The sequence below is a fragment of the Protopterus annectens genome, chromosome 2.part0, assembly GCF_019279795.1.
Source record: "Protopterus annectens isolate FY-2018-M chromosome 2.part0, PAN1.0, whole genome shotgun sequence".
Taxonomy (NCBI): Eukaryota; Metazoa; Chordata; order Ceratodontiformes; family Protopteridae; genus Protopterus; species Protopterus annectens.
Window position 1 is genome coordinate 252850145 of NC_056728.1, and position 24713 is coordinate 252874857.

At 40.9% G+C, this 24713-nt stretch overlaps 1 protein-coding gene across 1 annotated transcript in view; it reads right to left on the bottom strand.

Annotated features, from left to right (window-relative positions):
- The window catches only part of LOC122792731 (cingulin-like), a 1533502-nt gene that overhangs the window by 1347329 nt on the left and 161460 nt on the right, over positions 1-24713 (bottom strand). Inside the window, exon 2 of the mRNA XM_044060313.1 lies at positions 19108-19194. Coding sequence (XP_043916248.1) covers positions 19108-19194 — 87 coding nt within the window. The remainder of the gene's footprint in view (positions 1-19107; positions 19195-24713) is intronic.

Genomic DNA, 24713 nt, shown 5'->3' on the forward strand with positions numbered 1-24713 from the left:
GCAACAGTATTCTAAATTTATTCTGTACATTTTGTACCATTTCATATCAAAAGCCACATCACTATGGCTAGGCTACAAATGCCCCAGGGCATATAGCTCTATATATATAGCCTATACTATATATATATATATATATATATATATATATATATATATATATATATATATATATATATATATATATATAGCTATATATATATATATATATATATATATATATCTATATATATATATATATATATATCTGTATGTATAGCTATATATATATATAGATATATATATATATATATATATATATATATATATATATATATATATATAGATATATATATAGATATATATATATATAGATATATATATAGATATATATATAGATATATATAGATATATATATATATATATATAGACAGATACAGATAGATATAGATATATATATATGCGTGTGTGTGTGTGTCTGTGTGTAGAAGTAGACTTTTACGATGGAAATGTTCTGAATTGGGCAGTTTTGTCATTGTTGGTTCATGCATTTTGTTTCATTGCCTACTGGAAAAATGTTCAAACAATAAATTTAAAATGCGCTACAAGTCTAACAACTGTGCTGTATTATGCAAGGAATATAATTTAATAAAGTCAGGAAGGTGTATCAAAGAACACATGCACGTTTCCTGTTTTGTGTGCAAGGGGCCTATGATTTGAAAACAGCCCAAAGATGATCTTTATCCACCACTGGACAGATGCATTTTCTTTGGATGTGTTGTGGGTTTCAATGGTGTTTCAATGAATGTGAGTTTCAAGGGCAGAGACATTTTAATGCCAAGTCTATTTTCATCGTTAGACAGTATTGCTTTATTTAGCAGATGTCTATTAGTGTTTGTGCTATAAAATATAAATATAAAATCCAAATAATCATTGTAGAAGTAAAGCAGTATGCACATTAGTGTTTATGGTAAATGGGGCAAAATAGCCAGGTAATGGGACATTGGAATGGCTGCAGGGGGACTCGTACCATATTTTGGTTGTCTGTTCTTCAGTTTGCGTTTGAAAGCTGGTATCCCACAATTCCATTCGGAGTGGATGGTGTTATGTAATTATGTATGCAAATTTTATGTTAATCAGCATACAGCTTTGTACCTATTTTTCATGGGCCTTGTCCAGATTTTTGTTGTTTCCAGGTTGAGAGGTATGATCATACCACCTTTTCTGTCCTTCAGAAACCTGTGTACAATCCCATTTAAAAAAATAAATCAATCTAGAGATTGTCCCCCCCAAAAGAAATTTCCTTGAAAGGAGTGTCAGGTCTAATAGATTCCTCGTCCTTAGACCCACATTCTAAAGGAGAGGAATCTGAGATGAGTAAGCAGGGAATTCCTCATCTGAATCCACCTCCTCCTCAGAGGAATCCTGTCCCCTGGGTCTTTTAAGGGGATTAGAAGATCAAGGAGGAGCTGGAACAGAAACTCCCTGAGGTGGTTTCAAAGCCATCAAAGCATTAAACAACCCCCGAGTGAAATTCTGCCATTCACTCTGTGGATCCGTAGGAGCTGGAGAAATATGTTTAGCCTTCTGCTTTTTCTTCAAGGAGATGTCCGCCTTATAAAACTTAGAAGGCTCAGACCCAGACAACATTTGATAGTAGTAGTTGGGACTTCTCTGACCAAAACATGAGGAACACCCCTAGACCCCATGTTAATTATCAGCCGCAGTTCTCCCTAAATGTCCAAAACGGGCATCTGCAAGGCTTCCAAGGACATGCTTAAGGTTGGATCCACACCGGCCTCTACAACTGTCACAGCAGAAGAATCCAACTGTGGATCCGGGCGATCCTCCGTGCTTTCATTCACATCAGAACTGTCTGGCGGAGGCTTTACAGCAGAAGAATCCAGTCTAGATTTCTTGGCCTTCTTCACGGATGGCTGACCCACTGAGCAGAAGTTCCTTTCATTGTGTCTACAGCAAAAAGCTTAAGTTAATTCTCCAAATACAAGGCCAAAGAAGACAGCCGAGTATGAAGGATCTTAAGAACAAAGGCCTAACAAATTGAACAGGATGTATAGTCATGGGAAGCGCCGAGACAAAACAAGTACTGCTCTTGATGGTCTTTGTGGAGACTCACACCGGCATTTACTCTTCTTGTATGACATGAAACTCCACAAGCAACAAAAACAAAAGGAAAAGACAAGATACAAAAACCCCAAAGGGGTACTTATCTGAAATGGCTTGGTGAACCAGCAACAGAATAAGTGTTCAGACTGGTGGCAAAGAAGTTCTGAGGATGGTATGTCCAGATGTCACCTTTATGTTCTATGCTACACGAGGAGCATGTGTGTGACATATGGCATACCTTAAAGCAAGTAATATATTTTTGAATGTGTGTGATCTTTCAATTTTAATTTTGGCATAGTAAGGCTTTTAAATGCATCATTTAAATGTATCATTAGCAAATACATGAGTTTCAAGACAGCTATTACTTTAAATCTTAAACTTTACTGATTAGTATACTTGCATGGGTCTTAGATACAATGTTTCTTTAAAACTTTGAAATGGACACATGATTTAAGCTTATAAAAGTGTCATATGACATCATCGCACTATCTTATGAAGTCTAATCAAATTAGACAAAAGAGTTTTTCTGGTTATGTTAATAAGTGCACTGGTCATTTGTTTATTTTTGCAAAGAAAGTGCACTGGTTTGTTTTAACTTTGGAATTTAGCCTTTAACGTTTTGTAACAAACAGCTGCTTGGTTTCATATCATGGCTCGTGGACTTTGGCAGTAAAGGATTCCAAACCACACACAAACTCACTGAATAAAAAATTCCAAACACTATGCATATGTAAACAGCTGCATAGATGTATACGTTCACCTCTGAAATAAGTACAATGCCAAATTCAAAAATAAACTCGTATGTGGAACCCAGTATTTACAAGCTCTATTATAAAGGACAAAAACTGTGTGTATAAAAATAAAAGTAGCTCACAACAAAAACCAACCCGGATCAAACCAACCAAAGCCAGATATGAAGTAAAAATTGCCACGAAGGCAAAGGACAACCACAAGGTAATTTCTGAGTATGTTAGAAACCTCAAACAATGCCCAGAACTGATCAGAGCTAATAGAAAATGGTATCCACATGCTCTGACTTCGCCTCCCCTCTCCCTTCCTACATTCCCAGGACCAGTAAATATTCCATAAACAAGTCTTCAGGACTACCACAGGCCAAAAACACTCCTTTTATGGGGACAGATAACATATCAGGCTTACTGGCCAGCCTGAAACAGGACCTGTCAGACCTCCTGACAGAGGATATTCAATGTCAGCCTCCAAATAGGCTTTGTGCCAGACAAATGGAGAATGACTGATTTCACTGCACAAAACAGGGTCATCAACAGACCCAGGAAACTACAGACCCATAAATCTACCAGCCTCATCTGTAAGGCTATGAGAAGGTTCATTATGAAATAAAATAATGAATAAGGACATGAACAACCTACAAACTTTAAACCAAAGCTAGTTCGAATTTACTTAGGGCAGATCCTATCTACTTCACCTCTGTTTATGCAGACCTCGCAAAAGCATTAGAAACTATCCCTCACTCTAGTATCTTAGATAAACTATCCAGCTGCATGTTAATTCCAGTGTAACTCACTGGATAGCAAACTGGCTCACAAATAGAACCCAAAAAATTTGGGGGTGGGCTACTTTACCTCCTTCAAAAGATGCGTCACTACAGGTGTACCCCAGGAGTTAGTCTTTGGGCTACTCCTCTTTGTCATTTACTTGTTAAAGGTCAAAGCTACTGTTAAGGGTTTATGGTTTACCAAATATGCAGACTGTAAACTTAGTGACATCAAACTCTCTAGAAGACAGCAAGACCCTCCAAGAGGGCCTTCCCCAAACCAAAAGTCTGTTGAAATCATGGACTAAAATTAAACACCAAGACATGTTTAATAGTATCTTTCAATAAGCATGACTTCCTTTGTAGCTATCACATTGACAATACACTCCTGAAAGTTGGCACCTGGAAACTTATGCGGACAATGAACTGTCCTTAGATCACCATGTATCCACAATTCTAGCATAGCTTATATCTAAAGGCACAGCTTCCAGGTCCAAGGATTTAATCATTCCACTTGCCCAACTCACATTAGGCCAATCATTTAATGCAATACCTGTTTTGGTATGCACCTGTCAAAACAACATTTGTGACAACAGGAAATTCCAACACTGTCTCACTTAAAAACATATCTATATCAAGAACCTAAATTATAAAACTATCCAGACCCTCAAAGCTTTATAGCTCTTCCTATCATCTTACAGGCTACCAACAGGTGACCTATGCTTCACGTATAAGGCCTCAACAGGATCTACCCTCTCAGACCTATTATACATTATACATTTCCAAGTCCATGGAAGCATAAACGCCTAATCATGGGATCTCTACCTCTTTTGCAACATAAACCAGACATGTTGGAGGGACAATAGGTATGCATCACAGAATACTACTTCTGTGAACAGTCTTCTACGCCTCATAAAGCAAAGCACTTCTCTTACTCTGTTCAGATGTAAACTGGATGACTGGATCGGTAACTACAAGTTCTCAGTTTAGTATCCCTGTCCCTCATGGAATGATACAAGTTAAGTGTCTCAACATATTCTTGTTCTGTCCCCCTCTGGGTTAATCATACACAAATATAAGTGCTAAAAAAAATATGAGACTCTAAGATTAAGCTTCTGAAGACCCTCACAGATCAACAGCCTATTAAGTAACAACAAGTATTTCCAACTTGTTTAAAAAATCACATACATTATGCAATTACATGGATTTTGCAAAAATCTCCCTTGCAGGCAATTTCATACCAGTTTTAAAGAATATCTGTTCTGTTTCATGGCAACATGCATTTGTTTTTTCATTTCAACACACTGTCTATACATACATATCACTTCACACATACCATATATTTTTTTTGTAACATCGAATGCTTCTTTAGCAGGGCAAACAGAACAACTTAGTTAAGAAGATGATGATTCAAGATCTCCAACTAACAGGTGATTGTATAGTGCTGAATCTAACAAGTTTCTGCAAGTCTTCTTTTAAAAGTAGTGACATGACTAGCGTGAATACAGAACATACAGCTAGAAGTAATGGACTGCATAAACATCAAGCAAAAGTATGACAGATTTAAGTGATAACAGATAAAAACAATGCATCAGAGAATCAGCTGCATGCAAAGAAAATTCATAATTAAAACAGTGAAGTAAAGCCTAGTCCAAGTACTGCCCATAGAAATCTGTATCATCAGCTAGCTTTATACAAATGCATTTATAGTTTCATTAACAAAGTACATTTGCCTGCAATTAGGATACCTGTGCACTGAGCAGGAAAAAGGCAGCTTTTAAATACTTTTCAATAAAACAAACACAATCAGGTTAAGGTGTGTGTAGATCATCTTTTACCCATTTCCAGCTTTGCTACCTCTACTTCAGTGTAATATTTATGACCCCAGACACACTGCTCTGTACTGTACCAGTCCTGCCCTACTTAAAAGTACCTTTACATAAAAGAAAGGCTCAACAGGAGACTCCTCTGTATTACATGAGGCTCTAGGTTCTATTTTTACAAGGTATGGATACCACAAGGAAAATTAATTGATGTCTGGTTTGTGTTCCAAGTAAGTACTGTGTAAATTATGTTGGACACTCCCTGGCATTTCTCAGTGTAACCATTTTGTAATTCATTTTCATCTTCATAAGCATACATTTCCTTTAAGACTCCCTTTGAGTCACCTTTACTCATATCTAAAGTCTGTCTTCTAATATGAAACCACAATCTTTTGCCATAATAGCTGTAATGTTAGAATGACAAAAGTACTCTACCTGGCAGAAGAGTTAAGTAAACTCACTGGGAAATAAGCTTGTTACAAATCTAACAGCTGTTAAACAAGAAGCAAAAAGCAATTTGTAGCTTGACATTACAAACGCTGAAGTGTGACTAAAGACCTTTTGTTGGAAATGTTCAGAAGGCAATAGGAGCTCTTTGTAAGAATTCCCTAAGGAAAAGCAACAATGACCCCAAAGGGACTGCAACCTGATGCCTTTCTGCTTTCTGATTAACATGTAGGCCTCAGCATCCATCATACTCTGAAGTAATTACATGCTGTGTGCAGAGGTATGTTCTATTAACATCACTGAAAAAAGAAATTATGTACTCACCATAACATTCCATGCGAGTTGTTCCATCTCACCTTCATTCATCACTGATGGATTCGGAGCAGATCCTCTGCTCCGACACGGCCGACTAACAAGCTCAAAGTTCTCCAGTAGCTCGAGACCTCACCCCTTATCCCACAATGCACTGCTGGAATTACCTCAGATCTTGTTTGCTGCGTACCATATAATAGTACAATAATTATTTTGCCTAGGAATGAATACACATTGAAAAACCAGGATGAAGACAGCCTCTAGGTCAACTGCCAGCCAGGAGTGGGAAGGAGGGAGGGACGCGAGAATGAAGGCGAGATGGAACAACTCGCATGGAAAGTTATGGTGAGTACATAACTTCTTTATGTGAAGTTGTTCCATCTTGCCGTTCATTCATCACTGATGGGTAGCGTCCCTAGCACCCTGATCTTGGGTGGCTCACGGAAGTACACTCTTCAGAACCGTAGAACCAAATGAAGCCCTGTCCCAGGAGGCCTTATCCACTTTGTAATGAGTTATAAAAAAGTGTGAAGTTTAGAACATGTGGCTGCTGCACAGATGTTATCCACAGGCAATTTGGCTTGAAAGGCTGACGAGGTAGAAACTGCTCTGGTTGAATGAGCCTTTACCTTACTAGACAAGGGAATATTATGACAAGCATATGTACAGGTGATGCAATCCGACAGCCACTTAGACAGGGTTGTTTTAGCAACTGGTTTACCTTTCCTGGTCTCAGTAAAGGACACAAAGAGCTGATCTGATTTCCTAATGTATTTTGTTCTGTCCAAATAAAATCTAAGTTGTATGAACATCGAGTTTATGCAACATATATTCCAATTTATTGGTATGATTAGGGAAGAAAACGGGCAACTCAATGACTTGATTAATGTTAACCTCAGAACATACTTTGGGCAGAAAGGATGGATTTGTCCTGAGAGATACACTGTCAGTATGGAAGACCATGTAAGGGGGCTTGATGGAAAGGGCTTGGTGTTCTGACACTCTACGGGCTGAAGTGATGGCTAGTAAGAAAATAGTTTTCCATGACAAAAATTTTAGTTCACAAGATGATGTAGGCTCAAAAGGAGGGCGAATGATACGAGATAACATAAAATTCAAATTCCAGGGGGAATAAGGTGCCTTCACTGGAGGCCTTATGTGAAAAGAACCTTTTAGAAAAGCCTTAGACAATTGCTGAGCCATAATATTCAAGCCATCAATTCCTAAATGGAAATTAGATATAGCAGCTAATTGTACTCACACCATAGCTGCCGCTGCTCCTTTGTTGAAAATTTCTGTCAAGAATTGTAAGATAGACAATGGTGCCTGATGAGGGTTAATGTTGTGGGAAGAAGCCCAAATGGAAAATCTCTTCCACTTACTAGGATACAATTGTCTGGTGGAAAGTTTATGGGAAGTCGACAAAATCTGACTAGTGTCATGGGAAAGATTATAGAGCCTGGCTATGCGGGGAATTGGGGCAGCCAAGCGGTTAGCTTCAGTGTCTGCAATGATGGGTGAAGATCCCCTGACGGATGTGTCAACAAGTCCGGAACTGGGTCTAGGATCCATGGATCTTCCAGAATATAATGGTAAAGAAACGGGAACCAAATCTGCCAAGGTCAATGAGGAGCTATAAGGATGATTGTCCATCCCAGCGACTTTGCTTTCTGTAAGAATTTGGGTATCAGGGGAATTGGTGGAAATGCATAGAGGAGACCCGGGGGCCGAGGCCAATCGTGGACAAGAGTATCCCACGGGGAGTGACCTGGCGTGGGAATCGGGGCAAAACAGCTTCTGCATTTGTTGTTGATGTCACTGGTGAACAGGTCACAGGAAGGCTGGCCCCATTTGCGGAAGATCCTGTCTGCAATCTCTTGTTTGAGGGACCATTCGTGGGGCAATAAGATTGCTCTGCTCAGTCTGTCCGCTATGACACTGGATTTGCCCGGGATGTGCGTTGCCAACAGAAAGAGCTGGGATGACAGTGCCAACTGCCATACTCTGAGGGCTTCTCAGAAAAGGGAATAAGACTTGATCCTGTCTTGTTTGTTCAGATACCAGACCACTGACATTTTGTCCGTCTGTATTGCAATTGTCCCTAGAGGAAGAGAGTCCTGAAAGTACTGCAATGCTAGAAGTACTGCTCTCATTTCCAGGACATTGATATGCAGATGTGATTCTTGATCTGTCCATGTGCCTTGGGCAGTCTTTCCCTGAAAAAGCCCCCCCCCCCCCACCCTATCAGGGAAGCATCCGTGGTCACAGTGGCAACTGGAAGGGGAAGCATGAAATGACGTCCTATTGTGACATGGAGACGTCAACTACCACTGAAGATCCTTCTTGCAGGAATTCGTTATCAGGATCATGTGACTCACTAGAAGTTCTTGGCAAGACCACTGCGTGAATAGAAGCCATTGAAGGATTCTCATATGCATCTTTGCTAATGGGATTGCTAGAACAGCTGCCATCAATCCTAGCACTTTCAATACCTCTGCTGCTGGTGCTCTGTTCTTTCATTATCAGGGACATGATGTGTTGGCAAAGAATAGAGATTCTTTCTGGTGGAAGGCGGAGAGTGGTGTTTGACGTGTTTAGTTCTGTCCCTATAAAAACGATACGCTGCGATGGCAATAAGGCAGACTTTTCGAAGTTGACTGTAATGCCTAGCTGAAAGCAGAGTGTCAGAGTAGCCTCTCTCGCTTGAAGAAGTTGATGCCTGGTGGTGGAGGTAAGGAGCCAATCACCTAGATACGGAAACACCTGGAATCCTAGAAGTCTCAGGTGAGCCGTAACTACTGCCATGCACTTGGTGAACACTCTGGGGGCTTGTAGTGAGACCAAAGGGCAGAGCTCGGAATTGATACTGACTGGTTCCCAGCTGGAAACGCAAGTGATCTCTGGATGGTCTGGCCATCTTTATGTGGTAGTACGCATCCTTGTGATCGATCAAGCACATCCAATTGTCTTTCCCCAAGAACGGGAATATGGACTGTATCGTGACCATTCAGAACTTCTCTTTTCTCACAAACTGGTTGAGTCTGCCGAGATCCAAAATGGGTCTCCAGTCCCCTGTTTTCTTTGGAACCAAAAACAACCTTGAGTAAGTTCCGAATCCTGTCTGGTCTGCTGGGACTGGCAGGATGACTCTTTTTCTAGCAATCGGCATACCTCTATTGCTGCTTGTCCCATGGTACTGGGTGGAGCATTCGGGATTTTTTTTGACAGGAAGAGGCTGGGTGGAGAACGGTACGAAATGCCCTCTGGAAATACTTTGCACCCAACTGTCGTTTGTTATATTTAGCCAGGCTTTGGGGTACAATGATAAGCGACCCCCGGCTGCCTCCAGAGTAGGACAGCCGGGCCTCCCTTCAGGAGAGCTGGTAGGATTGACCAGAGACGTGATCTCTGTCACCCTGGTGTTGTGAACCCCCTCTGCCGCGAGAGTGGTGTCTTCCATTGAAACCCCTTCCTCTGCCTCTGGAGGGGGGCTCTCCACGTGTGTCTTGAAAGGCTCCTTGGGCTTTCCGGAACCACATCTTTCCTCCCCTCTGACCTTTGGGAAAGGGTCGAGTGGGGGTGGAAAATGGACTCTGACGGCAGACAGAGTCTTTCCTTCTTGCTCACACCTGGTCAAAGTCTCCTTCACCTTTGGCCCAAACAAAGATGAGCCGTCAAATGGTGTATTAGTAAAAGAAGACTTGAAGGGTTCCGCGAAGGAACAGAGTCGCATTCAGGCATGCCTACGAAGAGCGATTCCTGTACCTGTGGCTCTACTCGAGCCATCAGCTGCGTATGATACGAGACGCACGGACAAGTTGACTATCGAATTGAGGGTAGAGTGCTGAGTGGCAATCTTACCGGATACACTCGAAGCTACAGCACCCTGAAGAGTATCTCACAACTCCTTAAGGAAATCTCTCTGCAGTCTGGTAAAATGTGTCAAGTAGTTCAGTGATCTGAGTGAGAAAGTCGCTGAACTGAACATTCGTTTCCCATATCTATCCATGATCCTAGATTCTCTGTTAGGAGGATGGACAGATGAGGAAGTCTCAGACATTTCCTTTTTGGTGGCTGCCGCCACCACCATGACATCAACAGGGACTCCCTTGATCAAAAAGGACTTATCCACAGGGGCTGAAATAAACTTATTAGGCCTCCTAGGAACAGGTTCCATAGATTCTGGAGACTCCCACACCCTACAAGAGACCAGATCCATAAGCTCATCGTAGGGCGGAGATACCCAAGAGGTGGAAGGTTAAGACCCAAACGCCTTCAGGAGAACTGACTCATTCTCAGTAGGGCACTTGGACTGCCAATCACCCCTCTGCCTAAGAATTTCAAGAATCTCCGCAAAGAAGATGTCCTCAAAGGGGGATCTGGGGGACCCTTCTGATTCATCCAGGTCGGTGTCCGATGTGACAGACTCCAGGGGGAGTCCAAATGCCTCCTCTTGCATAATCTCTTCCTGGAAACCTCTTCAGTGGGAACTTCTGGAGAGGTCTCAGAAGAGCAGGGAGTGCCCTGTGGGGCTACCTGAGGCTCTGGGTCTCTACGCTTGGGATGACTGGAGGAAACAGAAACAGACACAGGCACTTTAGGGGAAGAAGAGGCCAGACCTTGAGATGAGGAAGTCTTGGAAGACAGCACTCGCCTCATGGCATCGAATGCACCTCGGCTCCGATGAGAAGTAGTCGATGGCTCCAATGGAGCTATGATCTCCTCCCGCCTGAAGCCGTGGGCTCAGAGCTCACGCGAGCCGAGGCCCCAAGAGGAAGAGTCAGCACCGACAAGTCGGTGCGGCTATCCTCCCCAGACCTGACCGGAGAGTGTCGGCTCCTAGAGTCCCGGTTGGGGCCAAGAATTTCCGAGCACATGGAGCCGATGACACTGGAGCAGGTGTCAGCTCCAAGGGATCCACAATCATCATGTCGGCCTCCTCTGGCTCCAAAGGTCCGGTATGGCTCAGAGGAGGAGCAGACAATTCAAAGGTAGTAGTCTTCGGCTCCGACGTTGTCTCTCAGCCGACAGCAATTTAACTAGGCCTGGTGCTTTTAAGAGTTTCTGAAGCAGCCGGTCCATATCCAGATCAGATAGGCTGACAGAGGACCTGGAAGAGTGGACAGATGGAACCAACTGGAGCAATATGGATGGAGGTTTTTCGGCAACCGGTTCCAAAGCAGTATCCTGGTTCTGAAAAAAGCAGACAGTCGGCTCTGAAGGCAGTGGAGCCGAAGTCGCCACACTCTGACCTCTTTCCTTTTTTGGATCTAGAATCAGTGGAAGATTTAGAAGATTTAGGTGATTTACTGGCTCCATCCTGGTCAGACAATGCCTCAGAAAAAGAGTGTTTGATGATACCCCTATCAATCAATTTCCTCTTCCTTTCAGCTAACACTCTTGTGGAAAAGGAATGACATATACTGCAAGACTCTTGCAGATGTACCTCACCCAAGCAGTAAACACACTGCACATGGGCATCTGTGACTGACATTTTCTGTCTGCAGTCTGGGCATTTTTTAAACCCAGACTTTGGATATTTGTCTTTTTCTTCAGACATTACACAACTCAAGCACACTATTTAACTATGAGCTGTTTTCAATGAAGTAACTCACACAAACACACACACAGCCCAAAAGGGGCACTGACAACTAAATAATTACAAACAGTAATAAGAAATCCAAAAACAATAGTTCCAAAAGGGATCACTGACTAATCACTAAAGAAGGGATCCTAAGGCAAAAAGGCCACAGGCAAGATAGATAATACTGAGGGAAAAGGTATAAACACAGAAAAACTACTATCTACTAGCTAGTATATCTGCTATTAAGAACAGAACAAGGATATACAAAAATAAAAAAATATAACTTGCTGAAAGTTGAAAAACTCCCAATAAAGTCTCGAGCCAAGCTGGAAACCAAGAGATCCATGCCGTGGCAAACAAGATCTGAGGTAATTCCAGCAGTGCATTGTGGGATAAGGGGTGGGGTCTCAAGCTACTGGAGAACTTTGAGCTTGCTAGTCAGCTGTGTCAGAGCCGAGGATCGGCTCTGAACCCCTCAGTGATGAATGAATAGCGAGATTGAACAACTTCACATCATAAGTTTTTCAGACTTCAAATGTCAGATCCCTGCACATGCTTTGCAATATAAAGATGTTAGTCTTTGTTAGACACATACTGAGATGAACAGGTGCACAGAATTAATGCTACAGTAATACCCTCAGATCCACAAATATGCACTAATGAAGCCAGGGAGAGGAGCCAGTGATGTAAGAAATCGCACATAATGACTTCATAAAACTCTGCATGCCTGCTGTCTGCTAAGCACCTCCAATCCCAATCCAAATGTTCCTGCAATAGTCATCAGGAAGACGGCCCTTTTCGTAACTATCTTTGCACGCACCAAGGGCAAACTACAGGGAAATAATAATGATAAGTGAATTGCTGGAGGTGGGCAGAAATGAAGGTATAGTTGCCTGTAAGCTTGTGGGGCATGAAACAATATTATCACCTCCAGCACTTCATCCATTACTTACAATAACAGATATATTACAGATTACAAAGTTTTTCCAAGAAGCTTCGACTTCCATTCCAAGCAATAGTCCATAATCTCAAATAAGAACCACAAGGAAGTGTCCTCTATTACAATCTCGCTCTCTTTTTTTTTAAAAGTAGACTACAATCCCAAGCACTAGTAGAGCTCGAACCATTTATCTGTACATAAACGGTACAGTTGTGTACACTTACCATAAATGTAGATGTTCGAGTGTATTCACTGTTGCATTCATTACATTTGGGTAATCTGCTGGCAGGTTGCCCTCAGTCGGCCTGAATTCCAAAGTCTTGGGTCCTGCGTCGGTTGCTGTCTCCTCTTCCATGATGTCAGGTAGTCAAGGGTATAAAACATGCAGCTGATGCCATTTTCTTTAGTTTTTCTTACCCCCGATGTCAAATTATATATATATATATATATATATATATATATATATATATATATATATATATATATATAGACACACACATGCATCAATATAACCTTTACCTTCATCTACAAGCAAATACACCACATAGGTTGAAGATAGAGAAGGAAAGAAACTCCAGAATGACAGGGGGATGCCGGGAGGGTAACCTGGACTGCAACAGTGAATACACTCGAACATCTACATTTATGGTAAGTGTACACAACTGTACTATGTTCTTCGTGTTTCACTGTTGCAGTCATTACATTTGGGTAGAATCCCAAAGCTATGGTTGGGGGGCTGGAGCTAAACAGCATTAGGAGCGGCTATAAGGCCCTGCTGAACTGCAGTGGCAAAGCCTGCTCTGGATTTAGAGTAGAGAGGCAAATGATAATGCTTTGTAAAGCTGTGAACAGAAATCCAAGTAGCAGCCTCTAGAATGTCTTTGGTTGGTACTCCCCTTAGAAAGGCTGCTAGCTGCAGCTCTGGTGGAATGAGACCTAATGCTCTTGGGCACAGGTTTACCATTGTGCAAGTAGCAGAAACGGATGCAGTGGCTTATCCACTTTGAAATTGTCTGCTTTGAAATAGCCTTTCCTTCTGATCCTGCAGCATATGATACTAGTAATTGCTCAGTTTTTCTTAGAGCTTTAGTCCTTCTCAAGTAGAATCTTAGCTGACTGTGTACGCCCAAGGAATGTAGAATTCCCTTCCCCTTGTTCTACGGATTTGGATAAAAAGTTGGCAGATGAATTGTTTGGTTAAGAGCCACACTGGAAACCACCTTAGGCATAAAAGTCGGATTTGTCTGCAAAGATGCCCTGTCTGGGTAAAATATGATAAAATGCTCTATAACCATGAGGGCCTGTAGCTCTGAAACCCTTCCTGCTGAAGTAATTGCTAGATGCAGAGCTGTTTTCCATGATAAGAACTTTATATCAGCGGTAGCAGCTGGTTCAAATGGAGGCAGGGTGAGCTTGTCCAGCACATAATTGAGGTCCCATGCAGGTAATGGTGATCTTCTAGGAGGCCTTAAATTTTTGGCTCCTCTAAGATACTGCTTTAGTAAAGGATGAGAAAAGATTGGTGGCTCTGTACTGTAATGAGCTGAAATGGCAGAGGCATGGATTTTAATTGATGAGAAAGATAGGCCTTTATCGAGCATCTCAGTTAAATACTGCAATATCTGAGGAATATTTGGTTCTGCTGTATCAGTTCCTTGTGCTTGATTCCAAGCACAGAATGGCTTCCATTTGTCAGCTTAAGATTTTCTAGTACTAGGCCTTCTGGCTTCCAAAATGACATCCATCACAGCTTTACTGAGAGGTGTTGTTTGTATGACTACATGATCAGCCATGCTGCCAGTTTCAGAGTTTGTAGTCGATTGTGCAGGATCTGATTGTTTTGCTGGGACAGTAGTTGTGGTCTTTGAGGCAAGGTCCAAGCTGGGTATTGAGACAAGTTCCTTAGGATTGGGTACCAGTATTGGCGGGGCCAGTCCGGGGCAATTAGTATCATCTTTGGTTTCTCTTGTCTGACTTTTAGGAGGACCTTGGGGAGAAGAGGCAGAGCAGGAAAGGCGTAAACTGATAGGTTTTTCCAACTGAAGGATAGGGCGTCCACTTTCCATGCTTGTCTGTGATAACTCCTTGTTCAGAATCTTTTCAATTGATAATTTTGAGGAGGCAAATAGATCTATGTCTTGGTTCCCCCATTTCTCTTATCATGCTGAAGACTTGTGGATTTAGTTTCCACTCATGAGGGTCCATAAGGTTTCTGCTTAAATCATCTGCCAGTGCATTTTGTTTTCCTGGCAGGAATTGAGCCTGAAGATGTATTTGGTAGGTCAAAGCTGTGTCCCACAGTGCCATGGCTAGATGTGTGTGCCCCCTTGCTTGTTTATATACCACATGACTGTGGTGTTGTCAGTCTTAATCAGCAGTTGTCCTGGATGAAGCAAGTCCTTGAAGGCTGTTAGGGCATTTTGAACAGCTAGCATCACTTTCTGGTCGATATGCAGATGCATTTGTTTTGGTGACCATATGCCCTGAATGCATCTTCCTGCCATGTGGGCCCCCCAAGCATAATCTGATGAGTCTGTTGTCAAGATTTGGCTGGCAGGGGGTAGAGTGAATGGCTGTCCCATGTTTTGGTGGCATGCCTTTCCTACCACAGAAACTCCTGTTGCAGGCAGGGAATGAGAGGAATCATTGTTTCCAGACTGAGAATGTTGACTCCATAAACATTTTAGGTACCATTGAAGTTTCCTCATATGCAGTCTTGCATATGGAATTAGTAGTATGCAGGATGCCATGAACCTCAGAGCCTGCAGAATTTGTCTTGCAGAAGACTTGTTTTTTTGTTGTCATCAGTTTGAAGTAAGTAGTCAGTTGTCTTTGCTTGTCTGGTGTGAGGTAAGCCATCTGGGCAGTTGCATTCAAGCTTGCACCCAGGAATGTTATCTTTTGCGAGGGTACCAGTTGCGATTTCTTTACATTTATTGTGTACCCTAGGCATGTGTTAGAAGCCTTTTCACAAATGCCAGGTGTCGAAGAAGAATGTCCTTGTTCTCTGCTTGAATGAGGCAGTCATCCAAGTAAGGATATATTTGTATACTTCTTTGTCTGCAAAATGCAATTACTAGTGCCAGGCACTTTGTAAAGACCCTGGGCGCAATAGATAAGTCAAAGGGCACTGCAGAAAATTGGTAATGCATTAAGCCAGCCTTGAATCTGAGGTATCTTCTGCACAATTGTCTTACTGGGACATGCAAGTATGCCTCTTTTAGCTCTAAAGTCACCAGCCAGGCATTCCTGCCCAGCATGGGCAGAAGCTACTGCAAAGTCAGCATTTTGAATTTTGGAATGTCCAGGTATGTGTTCAAAATCGATAGATCCAGTATTGGCTGGCAGTCCTTGTCCTTTCTGGGTACCAAGAACAGTCTTGAGTAAAATCCTTGTCCTTTTTCCTGTTCTGGTACTGTCTGAATGGCCCCCATACCCTTGAGGGACATAACCTGTTTCTGTGCCTCTGCCCATTGATTTTTTGGCAGATCTGGCCAACCATTTGCCATTGGCAGAGTGTGGACATGGAATCTGTATCCCTGTGATAAGATGTTTAGTACCCACTTGTCCTGGGTTATTAACTGCCAATTTTGAAAAAAAAGTGCTAACTTTCCCCTTATGGGTGCTGCCAAAAGATACGTGCTTGGAGTAGGCAGAGGGAAGTAATTGGGATTGTTTTCTGTAGGTTTGCGCTTTATCTCCTCCAGATTTGAGGTAGAAGCGCCCCATTGCTTTGACCTGTATGAATCTTGTGCCTGGTATCTGGAACCCTTAGAGCGTTTGGATTTGCCCCTTTGAGGTCTGTCCGACACAGGAAAGGACAGATTTTTGGTAGGCCAGTGTCTACTGAATCTTGGTGGCTGCACTTGTAAGAAGTCTTTAACAGTTTGCGTAGACTTAGCTTTGTCTTCCATTTTCTTTAAAACCTTTTCTGCCTTAATACCAAACAGAATCATGCTGTAAAGGTGCATCTAACAATTTATCTTTAACATGATCAGGTAAATTTTGTTCCTTTAGCCATGCCTCCTAATCACCGATCCAATTACTGCGGCCCTGCAGGAGGCCTCTAAGGAATCAAAATCACATTGCAAAATATGCTTTCCAACTTGTTCAGCTGCATGCAATAATTCCTCCAATTCTTTATTTTCTGCACATTCTGAAATCAACATTTTCTGTTTCAGCAATCCCATAAATGTTGTTGGTACTTAAGCATATGAAATTGACAGTTTAAGGCTCTGATTGCCAAGGTTGCAGAAGTATAAACCTTTTTTCCCCCATCTGTCCAGTGCCCTTGAATCTCTGTCAGGGGGGTAGGATTTTTGATGTTGAGGCCTTAACTCCCTTTGGACCCTGTGAAATAGTTTCAGGATCATCAGCAGGGTTTCTGAATAAAAATTTATGTGCGAGTCAAGGACCCTGTAATATCGGTCAGGCTTACTGGGAGCTGGAGGTAAGGAGTCAGGGGACAAGCTTGACTCCGAAAATACATCATCCACAATGTCTAAAACAGGGGGATTTTTGATTCTGAGAAGTCTTGACTCTCCCAGTGAAAATGCTCCCTCAAAGTATGCAAGGTTTCACCAAATGAATAATCCTCAGGAGGAGATGCAGATGGAATAGACTTCTCAGCATCAGAATCCTCATAGGGAGTTATAGATAATTCCCGATCAGAAGAGGAATCAGAAGAAATAGAAATCTGATCTGAAGATTCATAATCAGTGCCTTGCTTAGGCCTTTTATCAGGTGGGGGATGGGTACCCCTGATCAAGGTAATAAGGTCTTCGGCCATTTTGATCATCTGTTTTTTTTTTTAGGCACAGAGGCCTGTGCACGTGGCTCATGCATCATTTTGTTAGTTTTAGAAGTTGCTTTTGTCTTTGGTTTTGCAGCTGTCGGATTGATATACAAATGTTGAGGTCTGAATACACCCTCAGAAGCCGGTGCCTGCTCAGCGGCTCCAGACCCATCCGAGGGAGATACATCCGTCGGTCCAATATACTGAGTATCCTGCAGCATGCCGGACTCCACGTGGGTGTCGGTAGAGGCCTGCGACTCAAAGGTAGCGTGTATCAGAGGCTGCGCAAGCACCTCACTGAGCATCGGCAAACTGGCGACTGGCTTAGAAACTTCGTCATCGGTTTTGGATCTTGACTACCTTTCTCTGTCCTTTTCTTTGCGTTTTTTTATGTACTCCAGTAGTTTGATTGCTATTAGATGACATTTCTGGGTAGTTAAATTTGTTTCCAAAATCCTTTGATGCAAAGATATACAGACGCTTAATAGTGCGTTGGTTAAATCTAGCACAAAACCAACAGCCAGGCACGTTGTGATCAGAGCCAAGGCAAGGAATACAGTATAAATGGAAATCCTTATGAGGTATTTGCTTCCCACAAGTAATACAATTAACTTTTTCTGACATCGGTAAAAACCAAGAAAAAGTTTCCCCAACAGGGTACTTAGCTTTAGTGAAGACTTCGGTTCTGAAACTCAAACTCGATTATTTCAGTAGTTGGCCGACTGGCACTTGCGAAATGCTTCGGGCACCGCGCGGCAAGAAAGACTAAAGAAAATGGCATCGGCTGCATGTTTTATACCCCTGACGACCTGACATCATGGAAGAGGAGACAGCAACTGACGCAGGACCCAAGACTTTGGAATTCAGACCGACTGAGAGCAACCTGCCAGCAGATTACCCAAATGTAATGACTGCAACAGTGAAACACGAAGAACATCTACCTGACCTCATCTTGCAGTCTCTCCCATAAATGCCATTTAGCTATCACCCTGACTTTTTTTTGCATCTCCCATCCCTGGTCATAGTTCACCTGCTTTAATTCCATCATAATTTCACGTGCTTGACCTGAATCAAACAGAGCCACTGTTGGCCATTTACAGGTGACACACTTTTTTTGCAAACACCAAAACCGAAAGATCCAACTGACTTTTCTACTGCCTCTCTCTACCAAGATCCTGACTCCAAGTTAAGCAGAAACATTTACCAATAAGATTAAGCTTACAAGGGAAATATCCCCCTAATAAATCTTGCAAATATCATTGAAGCAGTCCTAGCCATAGACACTCCCTTAAATATGCAGCCAAGTACCTTTTTACTTTGTGTCACATCTCCAACAACAGCCAGAAACTAATTCTAATAACAACTTTAAATATACAAGCAAAATGTAGTCATCCAGCAATGCCAACTCTGCTTCAAGTAAGACTGGTCATTCTGCCAAAGTCCGAATCAATTGGGGCTTCCAAACCTTTACAAATCCAAGAGATGGGCAACATGCAAGCAAAAGATAAATTCTATTCTGAAATTAGTCTAAACAAAGGTGTCACTCTGATACATAAAACCTTTTGGAAAACTTGTTTGTCTTGCATTTACCTCCTTTTGTTGTCTTTCGAGCTCCTTCATTCGTATTTCCCGAGCCTCTGCCCTTGCTGCCCGCTTAGCAGCAAGTCTAGCTTCAGCCTACAAAAGGAAGAAACAGAAAATAAGACTGGGCACAAACTACTTCCAGTATGAAGCAATGTAAATGAAACTACGATATATGGTACTGCTGAAATAAACTTCACAAAGTTACAAGTTCCTTTGTTGTGCTTAAGTCTGTATCGGATATGAACAACCTTCTGTATCTTGCAATGACCTACACTTCTGATTCATATACCCAAGTCTTGTCTGTTCTGATGCATTTAACTTGTTAATTAAAATAAGACAAATCAATCAATGTAGTCTGGAAGTTTATCTTTGAGCTGGCAGAGACAGATATTTAGTCTCTTAACAGGGCTTCATTCTTGTCTAGTTTAAACAGCTAAGCATGAGTACATCTAGAAAGCGCTACCCTGCAGAAATGAACATATTTTATTATTCAGAAGAAATTTTAAAGCAAATAGAATAGTGCATTTGTACCAGATTTCAAAACATGCAATGCTTCGATTATGCACCAAAAATGGGAAAAAAAATATTATAGCAAAGTTCCTATGCAAGAACCTCGCTATAACAAAGTTGGGTACAGCCCTCATTGTTAAAATAATCAAACTTTGCACTTTAACACAGAAGGCAATTGAATATAATACACACCTCAAACCATCTAAAAGCTTTTAAAAGGTGTCACATAACTTTCTATTTTCCTTTTGCCTTAAAAAGGAATGCATGACGTTAAGAGATGAAGAGTTTTTCATAAATGAGTGACAATCTGCTAAGAGTGGCTCACAATCTGCTAAGAGTGGCTCACACTCCGGCAGCACAGCAGAAGTTAACGTATGTCTAGTGAAGCTGTACTACACCTCATAATGCCACACAAATGGCAGCTAAAACTCTACTGTTATAAAACGCAGTCAGACTGCTAGCCACACCAGCTTCTTTGGATTGTAAATGGAAGTAATGAAATTCAGTTTTGAAGTTTCACCGTTGGGGTGAATTTCTTGACATCCATTTTTAGACACAGACTAATCTGACCACTATCAGTGTCTGGGTCATAATCTTCTATGTTTCATCCCCTGATCAGAGGCTGCTGTACATTACTTAGTTCAAGAGCTTTGATGAGACAAAAAAAGGCAATCCTTTACATCTGGTTTTGTTAGGAATTATTCTCTCCACATACACTTGTAAAATATCTATATGTCACAGCAGCCATGTTGAACTTGACCTGTGCCAATTAGAAATATTACCTGTCATGTAAATTTCAGCTGATGGATGCATGAGGTAATGAGGTGTCACCATTAGCATGTAACCCTATCAAAACTTTCTAAGAGAGTTCTCCCTCCTCAGTCACAGACCCCAGGACCACTCCTGTCTTGTAAGCGCATACTTTTGTGGTGAGAGTCGGGTGGTAAGGAGCAGGCCTACTTTGCTGCTTCAGTGGAATGGTCTACCCTGTTTCCTGGTGGAGCACCTCCTCCCCTGCAGCAGCCCTTCCAGACTTTGTTACAGCTGCCCCCACAGGGTTCCCCTTGGCTCACAATGTGACTGCATATGGCAGCGTGAGACTGAGAGACTTGGGCTACATATGGCAGACACCTACAGTACCCCCCCCCCCCGGATAAGGCACTAGACAGCGCTTGCTCACTTCCATTCCCCCTGCCAGTTCCTACAGATACCAGAGCCGCTACTCAAACTAGAGACACCTGTAACACAGTCGGAGCCTTATTCCTAGACATCAGAGTGGCCTGGTATGCTCAATATTGTTAACAAGCAGTTTTTAGTAAGTGCATACAAGGAAGCAAACCTGTGCAATTTCATTTCACAAATGAAGACCACTTATATAGACAAAAGACAGCCAGGTATGCTTCAGGAAAGTATTGTTTTATAAGATCATATATTCTCCAAAAGAAGAAAATAACACAGAGCATGACAGAAATATTCAACTCTAGTACCAATAATGTGCAGGATGGTACCCCTCTTGTCAGAATCCCTTCTCCATTAAATTTCAAACCTCCAGAAAACAAAGGTGTGGGAGTGTTTGAACAGTAAATGACAAAGAAAATTTCAAAGTTTTTTTCTTTTTTAAAAAAAAGTCACCTTCTAGACTGTCTGTAAAAAATATATTAACAAAGGTAGTAGTCACTTTCTAGCCTTTCTGCAAACAAAATATATATATTAACAAATATAGCATTAAATAGGAGTGGAAATGCACTTAAATATTAATGAAAAGTATAAAGGGGATCTACTGTAAAGATCAAGTTTTTTCACAAAGGAGGAGGAAGAAATCTTATTTTCACATACAGGAATGCATGAACCAAAGACCTACTCTTTTGTTTAAATATATTATGGCACAGTGTTGTTGTTGCGTCTTTCGGCTTTTCCTGGTTAGGAGTCGCCACAGCAGAACTCCGGTCTGTTAATGATTGGCAGAAGATTTTTACTTGCTGGTTTGCTGGGCCTAACGCACAACCTTCAACGAAGGAACGCCCATTCATGCATGTCACCACACAGAAGACGCTCTGAGAATCAAACGGGCAACGTCCAACTGTGAGGCGACAACGCTACCGCAGCACCACCACCGCAGTATATTATGGCACAGTGTATGCCATCATTATTTGCAATAATGAAATGTTACTTTTATGGTAAACTCTGATCTACAGACAGTTATATTTTGCTGAGATACACACACTACAGAAATCTTTTTTTAGTATTTACAGTTGCTTAGTTAAATAAAGTATGTCACTGCCTCCAACAGTCTCAGTATTTACTGAAACAAATAACTACAGGCCAAAAAAACTAAAATGCAACAGCTGCCACAATACAGCACAGTAACACATTACAAGTGCTAGAATCATAAATCATCACAGCTCCTGATTTACCACAATCTCACAAACTTTACAAAAGCAGCCTCAACATTTACTATCATGGATTATAAATATGGACTAAAGCCATTGCAACTCCTGATTTACTACCATTTGACTGACCTCTCTTTCAATTCCTCTAATTTGGGCATGTTGTAAAGACCATAACAAAGCAGTTGAATAGTCAGAATTTAGTTGTATCTAGTAGTATGGCTACATACCGTTCATGGTTTACTTTTGATTGCATGACTTTCAGTTACACAGCTGTCTGCACCTTCTACTTTTACTACTGGGGAAATGGCTTAACTCAGAGGGGTGCTAATGAGCTTCATTATGTAGTCTTGATTTGATTCCTTCAAATTTTCACTTGCAAGCTGTGGGACCCTGTACAAATTATTTCAGTAGACAGTGCTCCAGGTTGTAGCTTGGTAACATTGAACAGGTAGCCACTGACAAAAGTAGCATTACAGAAGGCAGTGCTACAGATGGGGTATACAGCTTTAATGGTAATGAGATTACTATATTGATCTGTACCAAGCAGTACGCAATTATTCAATAGAAGTTTCAGGCCATGAGGCTAGACCAGATGCTGTATTACTCAAAACAAATACTACCCTGATGCTGAAGGTGAAACATTGTCAGAATGATTAACTACGACTGAATAAGTAAGCATTTGCTTTCAAGAGGTTTGTGTTTGAAAATATAGACATTGGTAATCTCCAAACTCTGGACCCTACCCAGTTCGGGTGTGTAGAAGGCAGATCATGTCTCCTAAACCTGATAGACTTCTTTGAAGCAGTCACCAAAGTTGTAGATGAGGGTAAGGTGGCACACACAGCCTATCTAGATCTCGCCAAGGCTTTCAACACCATCCCCCACTCTGAAATTATAGACAAACTCACTAAACTAGGTATAAATCCCTGTGTAAAAAGAAAAATGAACTATACTAAACAAGTTAGTTCAATGAAGGTAGCAAAACGAAATGAAATACACTTGTAACAGCACCAATGATATTGTCCCAGTCAAAAAATAGCGTAGGATCCACTTTAATACACGCTTTCATCACACGACTTCATCAGAATACTTTACAAACTCACTTTGACCTATTTAAATACACGCTCAATCAACACATAATTAAAAACAATTAAACAATTAATTAATCAACTTAATTAAAAATATGTTAAAAACTCATCACAATTCATACTGAATTAAACAATTGTAATATATTATATTCCTTATTTATACTTAACTTTCTATATTTTAAAAAACATTTCACATTTATTGCTTCATTTAACCCAGGATGTTTATCAGAATTTAACCTAATCTGCCACAATGTTTCCTTTTGTTCTAACATATTCTTGAAATCCCCAGCCCTATTGTCAGCTTCACAAACTTCAAGTACTGAAAAAACAAATTTTTTGAAAAAATTACAATTCCTGGAGTGTTTATATAGGGCATTTTTTTCATCTTGGCATTTCATGCTATATAAATGTTCCTTTATGCGGGTACTAAGACTACGAGTAGTCATACCCACAAAAAAAGCAGGGCATGCTGTGCACATGCCTATATAAACTAAACCACAAGAATTACAATCTACATACCCAGGTACTTCAATAATTCTATTGTGGCTAGCTACAGCAATACTGGTACCTACAGATATGAACCGACAAATTTTACAGTTCTGGCAGCAAAACATACCATTTTTGTTTATATCAGCCTTCTTGTAATCACTTCTATTGTATTCCAACATTTTTTTAATGTTATTAGTATTCCTAAATACAAAATGTGGGTTACTGCCTAATGTCTTTGAAACATCCTGGTTCCCTTGAATAATTTTCCAATTTTTATTAACAATTGATGCTATTACATTCATTTCACTACTCATCTCTAACGAACACACAACTTCTTTTTCAATGTTTTTTTCTTTCCAGATTTTTGTTAAACTTTGATTTTCAAAATCATTTAAAATTGCTGGAAATAAACTGTCACGCTTCTCAAAAATTTCATTTCCACTATTCATTAAGTTGTTAATATCATAACCTCTATCTAAAAATAATGAGGTTATGAAATGAAATTCTTCAATCAAATTTTCAACTCTACTAGTCATACGGCTTGCTCTTATATATTGCCCTCTGGGTATATTCTTGACAATGTGTTTTGGATGATTACTTTTATAATGTAAATAGCCATTCGTAAATGTCCGTTTTCTGTGTATTTTACTGTGGAATCTCTTGTCATTCAAGTCCCACCATAGACATACATCTAAAAAATTCACTAATAAACCTACATCACCTATGGTGAATTTTAAGAAATCTGAACACTTATTGGCTTTTATCATAAAATTATTTACTGTCAATTCATCCCCTTCTATTATAAAAAATAAATCATCAATAAATCTTTTATAAAACACAATTGTAAACTCTTCTTTTATCATAGATAATATATCCATTTCCCACCATGCCATGACTGTATTGGCAAATGCTGGAGCGGCAGGTGACCCCATGGCAATACCCTTTCTCTGCCTATAATATTGTTTGCCAAAAATAAAATAATTATTTTCTAACACTATTTCTACAAAACTACAAATAGTGGAAATAACACCATTCGGAAGTAATTTTTTCTTTGTTAAATAACTGCGTACTGCTTCAATACCTATACAGTGGGGAATACACGTGTACAAAGATGTGACATCCAACGTGAAAATAA